The sequence below is a fragment of the Oncorhynchus keta genome, unplaced genomic scaffold (assembly GCF_023373465.1).
Source record: "Oncorhynchus keta strain PuntledgeMale-10-30-2019 unplaced genomic scaffold, Oket_V2 Un_contig_1690_pilon_pilon, whole genome shotgun sequence".
Taxonomy (NCBI): Eukaryota; Metazoa; Chordata; class Actinopteri; order Salmoniformes; family Salmonidae; genus Oncorhynchus; species Oncorhynchus keta.
In genome coordinates, this window is record NW_026280186.1 from 920,233 (window position 1) to 936,814 (window position 16,582).

General features: G+C 44.2%; 2 protein-coding genes across 3 annotated transcripts in view; one reads left to right on the plus strand and one right to left on the minus strand.

The window, feature by feature from the left end:
• Positions 1-940, minus strand: part of LOC118374556 (cytosolic purine 5'-nucleotidase-like) — a 30,155-nt gene extending 29,215 nt beyond the window's left edge. The window contains exon 1 of one of the 2 annotated variants that reach the window (XM_052503258.1): positions 725-940. The gene's annotated coding sequence lies outside the window, so the exon portion shown is untranslated. Of the gene's footprint in view, positions 1-328; positions 471-724 lie in introns of those variants that run through there. The other variant, XM_052503259.1, reaches the window with a different exon arrangement.
• Positions 941-3,098: 2,158 nt separating this feature from the next.
• On the plus strand, positions 3,099-9,243 carry LOC118374557 (glial fibrillary acidic protein-like). The gene is made up of 3 exons (XM_035760984.2): positions 3,099-4,196; positions 4,963-5,087; positions 5,628-9,243. Exons 1-3 carry the CDS (start codon positions 3,135-3,137, stop codon positions 5,941-5,943), a joined length of 1,503 nt encoding a protein of 500 aa, XP_035616877.2. The 5' UTR covers positions 3,099-3,134; the 3' UTR covers positions 5,944-9,243.
• Positions 9,244-16,582: the final 7,339 nt, after the last annotated feature.

The window sequence follows — 16,582 nt, forward strand, 5'->3', positions numbered from 1 at the left end:
TATTTCGCCTGGGTTCAGTTAGTGACAAAACAACCAGTCATTGTGTAGAGAATCATTGTACAATCTACTATATTTTCCATAAACAAAAATATTGTATTTTCAGCTGTTTGAAGCTGGTATACAAAACCGAAACTTAAGAACGGGAAGCATAGAAAATGCGCACATACAACAGATCTGCCGCTTCTTAGACTTGCTTTCAATAATAATGACATATCTATCATCTGTATTTCTATGTGAATTTGGTTGGGTCGCCCAAAAAAAAGTGACATATTGCATCTTTAATAACTAGGTTTAGCTCATTGTTAGCCTGCATATATACTGTAGTTACCTTTTAATTATAGGCTCAGCTCGCGCAGGGCTTGTCATTATGCGCTTATCTTGCCAGCACTAACAATGGTCTCGGTCAAATCACCTTTTCTTTGCTTGCAGGTCGCCAAGGGGGTTAGCTAGTAATGTAGCTAGTTATAGCTACCTTGTCAGCTAACAGCTGATTAGGGAGTTTAGCATTAAATACTAAGGTTAGGCAATTTACAAAATGGACGTTAGCTAAGACACAATTGAACTATTTTGTCGCATTTATTAGCATTATGCTAAGCTAGCTAGCAGGTTACAAAAACAACCATTCACATCTGCTCCCCCTTCACGGAAAAGCCAAAGTGGCAGACTGTCTACTTTAGAATAGAACAAAAACGAGTGTTCTGTGACCGATCTTCCATACACTCACCTCTGTATTCCTCGATAAAGCAACAACTGCACCGTTTGATAATATGAACACGCGCTTCATACACGATCAACGTGGAACAAAATCGAAAAAAGTATCTGAAATGCACTCGCAGAAGAACAAGTAGATACGTTATGCACACACAGTCCGTGGAGATATGATTCTTTCGCAATTTCTTGAAAAAGCTCTCTACTGACAGTGGATTGTTACGGAGGCAGTGGGCGGTGTTTTCTGCTGTAAGGGGGAGGGACACAAATTGTATTATTGAAATGTGATGTTTAGGCTGAATACAATTCTGATATCATCAATGGGCCATCAATGAGACTACTGTTGCAATTCCTTTCATTCACTAAATGTATTTCGAATACAAATACAATTGTGATTTCGTAATTTCACACGTTTCACTGCAAACAAGGATGTGACGAGGTGGCAGTTCCACATGATGAAGGTCTAAGGGCCAGGCTCCAGTCTGTTATTGCTGTCTCCCTAATCTACCTGTGTCTCCGCTGCTGTTAGCAGTTTTAATGACAGGGGGACAAAGTACTGTTTATATCTGTTCAGCCTGCATCTAGGCACCCTATGACACCTCCCTGGTGGCATCAGCTGGAACTCTGTTTTCAGTGCATGTGTGGAGTCCGATATGACCCTGTCCTGGAGAGAGGAGGGAAGTGTCATGCTTATAATCTTTCCTGTTCTCTTAGTCAGTGTCAAGATTTGGGCTTTGAGCTACACCATCAGGTGACCAAACCATGTAACAGTGAGGTGCCCTGTCAGGTTACCAAACCATGTAACAGTGAGCTGCACCATCAGGTGACCAAACCATGTAACAGTGAGGTGCCCCGTCAGGTTACCAAACCATGTAACAGTGAGCTACACCGTCAGGTTACCAAACCATGTAACAGTGAGCTACACCGTCAGGTTACCAAACCATGTAACAGTGAACTGCACCGTCAGGTTACCAAACCATGTAACAGTGAGGTGCCCCGTCAGGTTACCAAACCATGTAACAGTGAGCTGCACCGTCAGGTTACCAAACCATGTAACAGTGAGGTGCCCCGTCAGGTTACCAAACCATGTAACAGTGAGCTGCACCGTCAGGTGACCAAACCATGTAACAGTGAGCTGCACCGTCAGGTTACCAAACCATGTAACAGTGAGCTGCACCGTCAGGTTACCAAACCATGTAACAGTGAGCTGCACCGTCAGGTTACCAAACCATGTAACAGTGAGCTACACCGTCAGGTTACCAAACCATGTAACAGTGAGCTACACCGTCAGGTTACCAAACCATGTAACAGTGAGCTACACCGTCAGGTTACCAAACCATGTAACAGTGAGCTACACCGTCAGGTTACCAAACCATCCATGTACAGTAACAATGCCATAGCGTATGATTGACCCAATAGTAGATCGGTGAATAATCTGCCCACTGGGCATTAGAATCTGTCTATCATCCATCTCATGTCATATTTAAAGATACAAATGTCTGCTAAAACTATTTGTAATACGAGGCTATATAAACCCAACACTGTCTACATCCATCCATCTAACCACATGCACCTAGCCTTGTATTTAGCTGCATCTGTCCCATCCCAAACTCTAGTGCCGTGCAGTATGAGTTGCGTCAGCAGAGGGCAGCGTCACACAACCGTTTCCATGGGGGGTGTGGAGAGAGGTCTGATTTTGGAAAGCTGCATGATGACTAAGGATGATACAGGGATATTTACAAACTAAATCTAGCCATATGTCAGAAATGTGCATGATTCTCTGCATGACAATATCTGATGTAGGCCTATTGACTTAGAGACAAGACGCTTCATAGTTCAAAATTGTAGTTTCAAATGATGTAGAAGGACATGCATTACGTTCAGTAATGGGAGGAGTAGCTCACAAATGGCAGTAACACTTCAGGTTCACCTTCTAAAATAAATTTCAGCATTTACTAACGGTTTTAGGCTACAGAATAAATGTGTTCGGTAGCCTAAAACGTATCCTAAGTCCAATAGTATTGAGAATGAAAACTGCATAGGTTTAGAACAACATTAAATATAGTTTAGTGCAATGTGTCCAGTCTCCTCAGAGGTGAGTGGCTAAAACGAGATACAGTATTTCTTGCTGAAATCAGCACTGCGCCAAAACGGACAGTTCCATCTACCGACTCTAGCGTCCAAAATAGGTGCGGCTCCTTAGATGTGAGTTTAATCACAAGTATAAATGTGGTTATTAACCATTTGAAAGTTCTTATAATCAATAACTCAGTATATTTAAGGTATTTGCTGAGAGGTTGTTTTACCTGGTAAATCTGCAGTGGCCAGAGGTTGCCATCAGCTGGCTTTAATTATTGATCGTTGGGAGGTCCCCCTATAAAAAGGAGACGCGCCTCCTGCTCTGCTCCCTTTCATCACTCGCCAAGATGAGCTACGGATCTGACTTCAATTCCGCTTCTTCCTACCGAAAGATGTTCGGGGAGTCTCCCCGTTACTCCAGCTCTCCTTCCCGGATGAGCAATGCCTCTTTACGCAGCGGCGGTTACCGGTCCCACTCTCAGTCCCGGAGCATGGGCTCTAACCTGGGCTCCTCTTTCCACCAAAAGAGGTCCTCTGGCCGGTCCTACTCGCAGATGCCCATGCCGATGGAGAACTTGGATTTCGCCCAGAGCACGGTGCTCAACAATGAGTTCAAAATCATCCGCACCAACGAGAAGGAGCAGATGATGGGGCTCAATGACCGCTTTGCCATGTTCATCGACAAGGTTCGCAACTTGGAACAGCAGAACAAGGTGCTCGAGACCGAGCTGGTGACCCTGCGTCAGAGGCAGACTGAGCCCTCGCGCCTGGCAGACCTGTACCAGCAGGAGATCCGCGAGCTGCGCTCCCAGCTCGATGAGGTGAACGGCGAGAAGTCCCAGATCCTCATCGAGCGTGACAACATCGAGGAGGACCTGCAGAAGCTCCGCGGCAAATACGATGACGAGTACCGCCTGCGGGAGGAAGCCGAGCAGACCCTCAAGGCGTTCAAGAAGGACGTGGACGACGCCACCATGGTGCGTTTAGACCTGGAGAAGAAGGTAGAATCGCTCCTCGACGAGATCAACTTCATGAGGAAGGTGCACGAGGAGGAGGTGGCCGAGCTTATGAACATGATCCAAGCCGCCCAGGTGTCCGTGGAGATGGAGGTCTCCAAACCTGACCTCACCTCTGCCCTGAAGGAGATTCGAGGCCAGTACGAGTCCATGGCCTCAAAGAACCTCCAGTCCGCCGAGGAGTGGTACAAGTCGAAGTTCGTTGACCTCAATGAGCAGGCCACCCGTAGCCAGGAGGCGATGCGCGCCAGCCGGGAGGAACTCAACGAGTTCCGGAGGCAGCTCCAGTCCAAGACCATCGAGATTGAGAGCCTGAGGGGAACCAACGAGTCCCTGGAAAGGCAGCTCAACGAGATGGAGGAGAGGCACAACCAGGAGATTGGCCAGTACCAGGTAAGACATTATTTGTTTACTTTAAATACACTTAATAGCTCAAATGTGAGCTTATCTTTCTTGCAGTTTGTTTACAAACATGTCCAGGATAAAGCAAGAGATAAATAACTGTTTCGTTTGGAAAGATGTTGCATTTAACCATGCGCAAAAAAAAAAAATGTATAATTCTGATTAAAACAAAAATCACAATTTCTGTTAATAAAAGTGGGGAATTTAGCTTTATAACATTATTTCAGAGCTATTAAATTGCTTTACTAAAATGCACAACACGAGAGCTGTAAAATAAGTGTTGAGATGACAGCAGGAGCTGTTCACTCTCCATGGTGCTGAAACTATTCCGGTGGCGTGATAAGACGCTCTGTCACCGGTTATCGGGCTGCGGTTGAAAGAGTCTTTTAGCTCTTTTTGAGTTTGGAAGTTGACAACCATTGTTCTAATTTTAAAATACGCACGCGCCTCTCATTGTAACTGCTTTGTGTTGTACTTAGTAACTGAGAAAACCATTGACTGCTCTCTTATAACCGTATTTTATTTGGCGTTAGTGCGTCTCTGTACATAGTGATGAAATATTATTTGGAGAGCGGCTGGTTCTGGTTATTTAAAATCGAATTCATACGTCTTATTGTTATCGTTATTCTCTTGAGTCAGGCATCACCAACACGCAGAAGAAAGGTAGGCTATATTAAAACATAGCCTATATCAACACAAGTCACTTTTAGGGATGCCACCGTTTCAAAATGTGTTTTCTACTTCAATATGTTACCAGGACAACATGGCGGAGATGGACAATGACCTGAGGACCACTAAGAGCGAGATGGCTCGTCACCTGCGGGAGTACCAGGACCTGCTGAATGTCAAGATGGCGCTGGATATTGAAATTGCTGCATACAGGTACTTAATATAATCATATATAATAATATAATATATGCAATTTAGCAGATGCTTTTACCCAAAGACACTTAGTCATGCAAACATTTTACATAGCTTGTATTCATAACTCATCCTTGTAATCACAACATCACAATGATGTATTACTGTAACATACACAATGATATCCTAGCTTTCATAGTTACAGTAGATGTATTAAACTTGAAAATGTCATGCCTAAATACCTGCATGACCTACACATGATCAGCATCACTTTAAAAAGATCCTGATCAATCAACGACATAGATTTAGAAGTCATTAGCCACACGCCCTGAGGTGACCTAGCATTACTCTCCTGGGGTAGCATGAGCTGGTCACCTGACTCGTTTATATTTTAACCTGTATTTAACCAACCCCCCTCTATCTCCCTTCCTCCCCTCCCGCGATCTCTACATCTCTCCTTCCTTTCCCTCTCCCTCTTCCCTCTTCCCTCTGCCCCTTCTTTCTTCTCCTCCCATCCCTCCCTCTGTCACACTCCCTCCCTAACACCCCCCTCCTCCTCAGGAAACTCCTGGAAGGGGAAGAGACTCGCATCGGCACAGGCATCACCTACTCCAGCCCCAGCATGAACATGAGGTCCTCCGAGATGAGGTCCTTCGGGATGAGGTCCTCCAACATGAGGTCCTCCGACATGACCTCCTCCGGCGACGTGGACTTGCCCAGCATGGGCAGCTACAACCAGACCACCAGGTACACCACCATCTCTGGAGGATCCCAGAAGGACGAGGGAAAGGACCAGGAGGATGGGCAGAGCAAGTCTGGCAAGGGGTCCAACGACGGAGACCAGAAGGGGTCCAGCGACGCCAACCAGAAGAACTAGACTCTCCCCTTCCCTTAGGTTTAACCTTACACCTTCCATCCCCTCCCTCCTACTCCCCATCCCCCTCTCCCCCTTCACAGGGGTATTCTCAGAGAGGAATCCGTTATAGTTTAGACTCTACTACTACTACTGTGTAACCTACCACTATCCAACAACCAATCACTGTACTTCTCGCCACTCTACTCTCTTACTATGACAACAACAAAGTAGTTACAGGCACACTTCTGGCCCTATCAGGAGACACGTAGGTTATTGTGGTGATAGGAACATACAGTTCAGTACAATACTCCCAACAGTTTACTCTCACTTTGGGCTCGCGCTATTGTATGGCACTAGCCTGGTTTAACCAGACTGAACGCTGCGCTCACTAGAAACGGTGAAACACAGCTAAATCCGTCTGGGACGCCAGGCTAGTTTGGCATCGAGCTGTGATAGATGTCATTCAGTTCAAGAAATAATCACGCGCTACTGCCACCGCCTATGATAATATTCTCTATACACATTCCATAGGGGGGAGGGGGGGGGGTGTGTGTGTGTGTGTGTGTGAGAGAGTTTGAATTTGTGCACGGAAAGCAAAAATCCAAAACATATCAGCTTGTTAACACGTCTACTACATCCACATACTACAATATGAAGGGAAGCACCTGTATGGTACGGAGGTGAGAGCTAGAGATCGACCAAGTTGTTAAAGGAGCACACAGTTATTCAAAGTCAGCAGACAACCAACAAGATCTGTGATCTTGCTGAGCCATTTTTGCCTTATCTACAACGCAGATAATATTGCGAACTCTTGCGTTTCAATGCAATGCAGATGAAATTCTTTATTTTTTTCAGACAAAACATCACGAGTAACAAAATCAGACTATATCGAAAAGGCTTGTTCGTACCCTGGCCTCGTCACTGTCAATAGCATCTGCCTTATGATCCTGGTCCACTCAAATCTGTATGACAACAGCGCGTAGCTGTTTAAACTGCTCCAGAACCAGAACTCAACCAACAACGGTTCCATCTAACGCATAATTACTCTCCAAGATTAATCAAACTTCTACAAAGGTCCAGTCCAGTCAGAAACGTGCTTTTCCGGTGTTTTATAGATGTTTACACACTACGTGGTTGGAATAATTCAGTGAAATTGTGAAAATGACGACAATGCCCTTTTAGTGTAAGCGCTGATTGCTGTTTGAATAGACCGCCTGACATTTCAGCCTGAAAGTGAAACTAGCTAATAATCAAACTGTTATTTGCATGATGTAGCATATCTCAAGCTTGCATGGTGACAGATTGTTAGAGGGCCATACTTCATATTCACACACTCATAACGTATAGTCGGAAATCAATGGGAGGCTAGGTTCCACACTTCATTGCCAGTGCTTTACATCGCCATGGACACAACACTCGTTTTAGAACATGAGGTTTGTACGTGCTTAGTTGGCCAGTAGGTTAGACTTGAGATGAATGCCATCATTTAGACAGGATGTGACTTCGGCACACGCTGCTGACATTGTCCTCAGCCACGCTGCTTGGTTCCTGTGTGATGATTATGCTAATGTTGAGGATGTCCGTCATGACGGGAGTCATATTCAGGGCACTTATATAGCGATCTAGAGGGGATTTCATTTGTACTGACGATCAGTTTGTACAGGCCATGACTGGTTACAAGAAAGGGGGCAATGGGAGAAGTAGAACGAAAAGTAGGAGGTGTGGGACTCTGAGAAACAGGGAGAAAGGAAATGAGAGAGAGAGAGAGAAGATGAGCTACCTTTAAATTCTCTCTCACGACAGGCTCAATCAATCAAATAGAGAATGCGTACGTAGCGAATGACGTTTTAGCACGAATGCATGGGCTTCTACACCGTCCAATAGGGTGTGACGGACAGAATGGTATGCATAAACCCCATTTCCCACGTTCCATTGCGGACTCCTGAAGCTCGTTTTAATTAACAGCGACGTCCAGCCTCCGAACAGTACCACATCACGACACTACGCCTTAGGAACACAACAACTAACAAGCCAAACAAACAAGTAAACAAAAACAAGCCAAAAGTCCTGAAAAATGGACCGGATCATGATGCTTTTGAAGCACCATGACCTCTGAAAAATACGGCCGTGACGGAGTTATTATGTCTGTAGTGAATGATCATGAATGAGCTCACCAATAGAAATCTGTATGTTAGGACACTAGGCAGCCCTTTTGTTTCCTTCTTGTGCACTGTCCAGGATTCAACACAACTACTTGTCTTCTTACCGCTGTATCTTAGCTTGAGTGCCAGTCTATTTCTGCTATGTTGCCAGCTCATTGTCTCTCATTGACAGAGAGTTGGCAAGAGAGCACAAACAAATCTGGAACTAGGCTACCTCTGTATCTATGTCTGTCTGGCTGTCTGTCACCGCCCTCTAAGCCCTCACTCACCCTGCGAATGGAAACCACTGATTGTACAACAAACTACAGAAAGCTGTTGATTGGTGGAGATGTGGTTGCAGTTGTTTTACACAAGGCTTGCTTTACTAAGTGTCTGAGTGTCTGTAGTTGTATGTGTTTGTATATGTGGACAGTTTCCTAGGGTAACTCATAGTGGGGAATCAGGTTGGGAAAATCAGAAAGTTTGGCCGACCGTTTCCTTAATTCTTGAGCTCCAATGTAAAGGAAATTTACAAAGGAAAACTGGTTGCAAGTACAAGCACAGCTACATCGACAAGTACAAATATAAGTACAAGTACAAATAGGAGTACAAGTACAAGTAGCCTTGTATACGACCACAGGTATACGTTTAGAATAGCTATGACTTCAACGTAATCAAGAGGGTCACAGGTGTCTAAATACCATTGCAACAAGCCTCTACAACAAACCTCACTACTACTACTGCAGCACTGCCAAACTTTTCTAAAATGCATGTGCGGCAAAAACAACTTTGTGTACCGACAAAAATAATACAAAACAAAACATGGAATGAATGCTAGAGTGTTGTCAAAATGCCTTAAAACACCAGCCGCTCTCTAACTGAATGGGTCCTGACTTGCACTTCAAGTTAAACCTCCACTTAGCCTCCCATAGATAAACGCAAGTGGAAATAGGACTTAAGTGGAAGTCGGGATTCATGTGCGTCTGGTTATGTTTAGGATGTTTTATTCTCAACCATCTTCCTCTAGCGTTAAGAGCAACAGCTACATGCTGAACTGAATAACTGAAAACATGTCAACGCTTAGTATCTGAATGTAGTTTGATGGGCTACGCTCTGACTCTGTACCTTACTGCTGATGTATGGCACACACCAATAAAGACTAGACGTTATTAAGACCGTATCTCTGGGCTTGTTGTGTCTTTCTGATGGGCGTTTAAAGGACTTGCCTCCTGGAGTAAGCGAGCATACCAAACTGGGCACAGGCGTCAATTCCACGTCGGTTCATTGTAATGACGTGGAAACAACGTTGATTCAGCCAGTGTGTGCCCAGTGGACTGCACTAACTATTTGACTTCCGATGCGGTAATGCAGTCATTAGGTGGTAATGGACCAATCAAGCGAGGTTTAGTACATCTATGAAGAAAACATGTAATCCCATTTACTAATGAGATTCTAATCTTATTCAGACAAGATTAACAGTGGTATGATGGAAAGTAGTTTTCCACTCTTGGTCATGCTAGGTAAATTAATCTAAGAAATATGCAGGATCTCACTTTAGATGAATCAAGCTTTAAGTGAGCATCTTCTGTGATTCATCTAGCGTTACATGTGTTAATGATTCTATCAAAGCCTAGGTTGTTCATTAGAAGTTGAATGTGCAATAGATAACTACATTAGTAGGCCCATTTACTCTCGCAGTTCACTTTCCAGCTAGAGAGCTTTTGTTCATGTTGTTCATGATGAAAGGAGTAGGTAGGAATGTAAGAATGATCATTGAACAACTCACAAATAAACTCATGAATAAAGAACAAAAGATGTTCATTTCATTTTGAATGTCCCGCCCCTCCATCTGTCAGGTGGGAAATGATTGACAGTTGTTGTAGATGTTTGAACATCTGTGTCAAGAAGTGATGCTGAGACAATAAGGGCACAACCACCTTGACCGTTTGGTTATGGCTGTAGTCTGCTCTCCAGTGTCATGGTAGAGAGACACCTTTATAGATTGTCTGCTGTGTTGACCTTTGTATCTCTTCCTCTACCTACCTAATACACACACAAGCGCACACACACACACACACACACACGCACACACTCCCGCACAAAACCCTCCCAACACCCAGGCCTTGGGCCTCCATGGACCCCCTGTAAGCCCCTCTCTCCCTGCAGCCTCGGTGCCTGTGGGCCGGGCCGGATTGGGCTGGGCGGTTCTGTGTGTGTGACGCACTCTGCAGTCCTTCAAAGATTTATACCCCTGCAATGCTGCCGAGTGGAAGGTCTAGCGAGAGGCTCACACAGTGGCACGCCATGTAAAAGCCCTGTTATGAAACAGCCCTGCATCAGATCAGATCAGACCGTCCTGCATCGGAGCTATGCCTTTCTTACCTTGTTACCCAGGTCCCAACTTAACAACCCTGCTCAGAACATCCAGAGATGTTGCCAGATGTGTATTTTAGAGAGTGAAGCAAATGCCTTCAAGAGTGGATGGCTCAGAGGCCAATGCAAGAAACAATCAATCACTCAAGGTCAGTGTAGCGTGCTGATGGCTAATTTCCTGCTAGCGTCAGTATGTTGCGCACATGCAGTTAACACACTGTGTCACGCATAATGTTTTCCTTACAGTGTAAATGATGAACTTAAATGACTTAGTTGGAGTGTATTGGATATGCTTCAGTAGGGACAAACACTGGATAACCCCAGTAGCTCCATAGCGTGATAGCGACATGTGTTCTAAAATACCTCTACAACGAACTACGTGAACAGAGAGAGGAATGACTAAGGCAATCATGACTAGTCAGCTTGTCAGGCAATGGCATCTGTTTTGAGGAAACATCCTATCTCTCTCAACATCTCTATATATATCTCTCAGAGTCTTGCTCTCCCTGTTTCACCCGTTCTCTCTATCTTTCTCCCTCTCCCTCCCTCCCTCTGTGAGGGATGTTCTGAACAATGAACCTGTTTTATCTTTCCGGGGTCATGGCGATGAGTCTCAATCTCCTCTGTTGGTGGTCGACGGGGCAATGACAATCAGGCCGGAGACTGGCTGCGGAGCGAAGGACGTCATAAACCACACACACACACACACACACACACACAGTTGACTGGGGCTGGGGGAACGAGGGAGGCCATAAACTTCATCTGGCCATCAGCGCCTCAGATCAATGCTCCTCTGTGGGAGAACAAGAGAAGGAGTGAGTCATCATGGTACCAGGCAGGTCACCCCTGATACAAGTCCGTATTTGACGTCCATCCATGTCTGAGGACGTTGGGAGATGATGTGGAAACCTGCCACTAGGGGCAACAGTGAGCGCTGTTACCTTCAAGTAAGTTTCAGTTTTGTGGATGGGGATGGTGGATGGGCACCAAACGTTGCATGTTCGAATTCAGCAATATAATTTTTTGTTTTTTTGTTTTAAGCCTATCCCAAACCCCTTACCATAACCATTCAGAGTTAATGCCTTGAACACTTTGAAATCTGACGTTTGAGAAACATGGATGAACGTGTCATTTTGACGTGAGACTGTGAGAGCTTGTAGCACAGCACGGACAGATGCAGAGTCACACACACACACACACACACTTCCATAAATCATCTCATTACTTCATCAGTCACTACTTACTGTGACAAGTATGGACAGTAGGTCAAAATCCCTGAACCCAAGGGCCCACTGAAAACAACAGTTACGATACATTACCATTACATTCTATATATATTCCCTATAGCAACAGTATGATATCAGCCTGCAGCCTATTCTAATGAAATGAAATCACCCACAGCTCTGACCTCTGCTGCTCCTTACCCCGGTGGGAGTAGACGCATTCATCACACTCTCTCAAAGGCTTACCTGTCACTTAGTCCACCCACAGACCCATAAATGGAGCACACACACACGCATGTGGACACGTAAGCAGATGCACACACACACACACACACACAGATGAGCAGACACACAGTCTCTCCTGCCCACCACTACTTCAATGGGCCATAAAAATAAAAAACACATTCCAGAATCAAGGCAAGGAATACGACTGTTACTGAAACATTCCTGACGTTGTAGCTTTAACCCACATGTTATGCATCACCTGATGGCAGACAGGAGGAGGGAGGAATTATTGGTTGTAAAATGGTGGACGTGCTGCAGTCTCCCATCTCAAGGTCACGTTAGAAAGTGATTGAGCATCTTCAGAGGTCACCGTCCAGGGCTGTTGATGTCATCAGTAGGCGTCCTGAGGGTTATCGTTAAGCTTGAACTCTGTGCCTAATGAATGTGAGAGAATAGTATGGCCTTCCATCTTTTACCAGTACCAGCGGAGGCTGGTGGGAGGAGCTATAGGAGGACGGGCTCATTGTAATGGCTGGAATAGAATGAATGGACAAGAGTCAAACATGTGGTTTGATGTGTTTGATATTGTTCCAAATAATTCCATTCCAGCCATTACAATGAGCCCATCCCCCAATAGCTCCTCCCACCAGCCTTAACTGACCAGAACATGAATATGTAAATAGGCATGTTGTATTAAACACACTGTATTTGGAATATGGAGATGCTGTGCAGGACCTATGATCTATTTATCCAATCTTTGTAATGTTTCAAAATCCTTTTTTTCTAGGCAGACATAGACAATCAACGTGTAAAAACAACAACTATTAGGAAAACACTTCTTTGCATAGCTTGGTCTTGTTACCTGTAAACAAAGTGTTAATTCGGGGTCGCTAGCGGCTGCTGTTGCCTTGGATACTGTTGCTAACGTCCCACTGTGCTCTAGCGGCCTTGAGAGCGACCTCTCAGACAGAGACACACACACAGTCCTGTCAGTGCCTGGTCTTGCATCCAAAAGACAAAGAAGATCAGACATCACAGTTTAAACTCAGGGACCAGTAACCTCTCAGTCAGTAGGATCCCAAGCCTACAAGTTCAGTAGTCAGGGACCAGTCATTGTATCATTCAGTGGCTGCAGACAGAGCCCCAGCTGGTCATATTACAGAGACTATTACAAACAGTACAGTATGTTTTTTTTTATCATGGTGAATTCTCATAGAGGTGTGTTGTGTGCTGTCGTGGCAGTTTATTGTGAATTGAAAGTGTCCCACATCCAGCAAATAATAGGCAAGCGTTGTTTTAGTAGCCTGCTGCCAGCAGTAGCTTTATATCAGTAGTCTGACAGTCTCCAATGTCCCGGCCCATTACACAGACGTATATGTGGTGCCCCTCTGGGAAATCATAGAAACAGCATAAGTCAAATGATGTGGGAGCCCAGAGTCCAACAATCACTATTACTGCAGATTAAAGGGAACATCAAAAACAAAAGGTGTCAACAGAAGAGCTGCAGGGGCTAAGAATAACACAGAATATCGACATGGTAAAGGCCTACAGAATAAGAATAACACAGGATATCGACGTGGTAAAGGCCTACAGAATAAGAATAACACAGGATATCGACATGGTAAAGGCCTACAGAATAAGAATAACATAGGATATCGACATGGTAAAGGCCTACAGAATAAGAATAACACAGGATATCGACGTGGTAAAGGCCTACAGAATAAGAATAACACAGGATATCGACATGGTAAAGGCCTACAGAATAAGAATAACACAGGATATCGACATGGTAAAGGCCTACAGAATAAGAATAACACAGGATATCGACGTGGTAAAGGCCTACAGAATAAGAATAACACAGGATATCGACGTGGTAAAGGCCTACAGAATAAGAATAACACAGGATATCGACATGGTAAAGGCCTACAGAATAAGAATAACATAGGATATCGACATGGTAAAGGCCTACAGAATAAGAATAACACAGGATATCGACATGGTAAAGGCCTACAGAATAAGAATAACATAGGATATCGACATGGTAAAGGCCTACAGAATAAGAATAACACAGGATATCGACATGGTAAAGGCCTACAGAATAAGAATAACACAGGATATCGACATGGTAAAGGCCTACAGAATAAGAATAACACAGAATATCGACATGGTAAAGGCCTACAGAATAAGAATAACACAGGATATCGACATGGTAAAGGCCTACAGAATAAGAATAACACAGAATATCGACATGGTAAAGGCCTACAGAATAAGAATAACACAGGATATCGACATGGTAAAGGCCTACAGAATAAGAATAACACAGGATATCGACATGGTAAAGGCCTACAGAATAAGAATAACACAGGATATCGACGTGGTAAAGGCCTACAGAATAAGAATAACACAGGATATCGACATGGTAAAGGCCTACAGAATAAGAATAACATAGGATATCGACATGGTAAAGGCCTACAGAATAAGAATAACACAGGATATCGACATGGTAAAGGCCTACAGAATAAGAATAACACAGGATATCGACATGGTAAAGGCCTACAGAATAAGAATAACACAGGATATCGACATGGTAAAGGCCTACAGAATAAGAATAACATAGGATATCGACATGGTAAAGGCCTACAGAATAAGAATAACACAGAATATCGACATGGTAAAGGCCTACAGAATAAGAATAACACAGGATATCGACATGGTAAAGGCCTACAGAATAAGAATAACACAGAATATCGACATGGTAAAGGCCTACAGAATAAGAATAACACAGAATATCGACATGGTAAAGGCCTACAGAATAAGAATAACACAGAATATCGACATGGTAAAGGCCTACAGAATAAGAATAACATAGGATATCGACATGGTAAAGGCCTACAGAATAAGAATAACACAGAATATCGACATGGTAAAGGCCTACAGAATAAGAATAACACAGGATATCGACATGGTAAAGGCCTACAGAATAAGAATAACACAGGATATCGACATGGTAAAGGCCTAAAAATAGAGTATTGATAAGGTAATAAAACCCCCAAAAAACATGTGACCATCAAAACCATATGAAAAGCGCTGCATGGACTAAAAATAGCGTATTGATAAAGAAAATCCCGCTGAGCACACACTGGTTGAATCAATGATGTTCCCACATCATTTGAATGGAATTACGTTGAACCGACATGGAAGAGATGATGAATTGACGTCTGTGCCCAGTGGGATAATACAGAAACCAAGAGTATGTCCAAGCATACTATAATACAGCTAGCAGCTACACCAAACCACATATCCAATTACTACAATCAGTGCTTCCCCATGAATGAGAAAAAAAAAACTGAGTCACATTACCCAAAAGGATAAGTGACTCAGGACTCAGGACCCTGCTATGAAAACAGCGTGTTTTTCCCCCCAGCTGGTGCTAATTATAGATCAGACCGACGCAACAGAGCGAGACAGACAGAAGCAGTTAAACCCTGAACAAAGGGATCGGCTGTGCTGCTGCTGTCACCATGGATACCTTGCACTAGTCTTATATAATCTCCCCTGGAGGAGATGGAACAGTCTATTCCCTGGTATTATCTGTACTGAGCCCAGAGCCCTAAGCCCTGAACCCTGAGCCCCCGAACCATGAGCCCTGAACCTTGAGGGGTCCAGCAGCAGAGGCAGAAGAAACAGAACAGACCTACAGTATCTAACCCCATTAGAGACTCAGTAACGGTTCAACAAGATACACACACACACACACACTCATCCCACGCCATCAGCCTAACTGTTCAGATGGATAGACAGACCAGCCTGGGGAGGAAGACTGTGTTATTCTCTGTCTCTTTATACAGCTGACTGGGTTGGTGTGCAATATGAGAATCCAGCTGAGCTCTCCCCTGTCTGTCATACAGCAAGCTAGAATGGGAATACATAGTCCTGCTGTGTAGTTCTGGGCTGATCCCTCACCTTCCTCATGATCATTGATGCCCCACGAGGTGAGATCTTGCATGGAGCCCCAGACCGAGGGTAACTTCTTCCATTTTCTAATAATTGCGCCAACAGTTGTTGGCTTCTCACCAAGCTGCTTGCCTATTGTCCTGTAGCCCATCCCAGCCTTGCGCAGGTCTACATTTTTATCCCCGATGTCCTTACACAGCTCTCTGGTCTTGGTCATTGTTGAGAGGTTGGCGTCTGTTTGATTGAGTGTGTGGACAGGTGTCTTTTATACAGGTAACGAGTTCAAACAGGTGCAATTAATACAGGTAATGAGTGGAGAACAGGAGGGCTTCTTTAAGAAAAACTAACAGGTCTGTGAGAGCCGGAATTCTTATTGGTTTGTAGGTGATCAAATACTTATGTCATGCAATAAAATGCAAATTAAAACTCTTAAAAATTATACAATGTGATTATCTGGATTTTTGTTTTAGATTCCATCTCTCACAGTTGAAGTGTACCTATGATAAAAAATTACAGAACTCTACATGCTTTGTAAGTAGGAAAACCTGCAAAATCGGCAGTGTATCAAATACTTGTTCTCCCCACTGTATATAACTGCTATACCTATATTGATGGATGTTATCGTTAGTGTAGTGAGTCAGTGTGTTGATGTGGAGTGTGTCTCTGCAAAACTCCTCTTAAAGCCAAGCCTTTTCTCCTCCTATCCCTGGGGATCCCAACGCCACGTCACGCCACTGCCGTTCT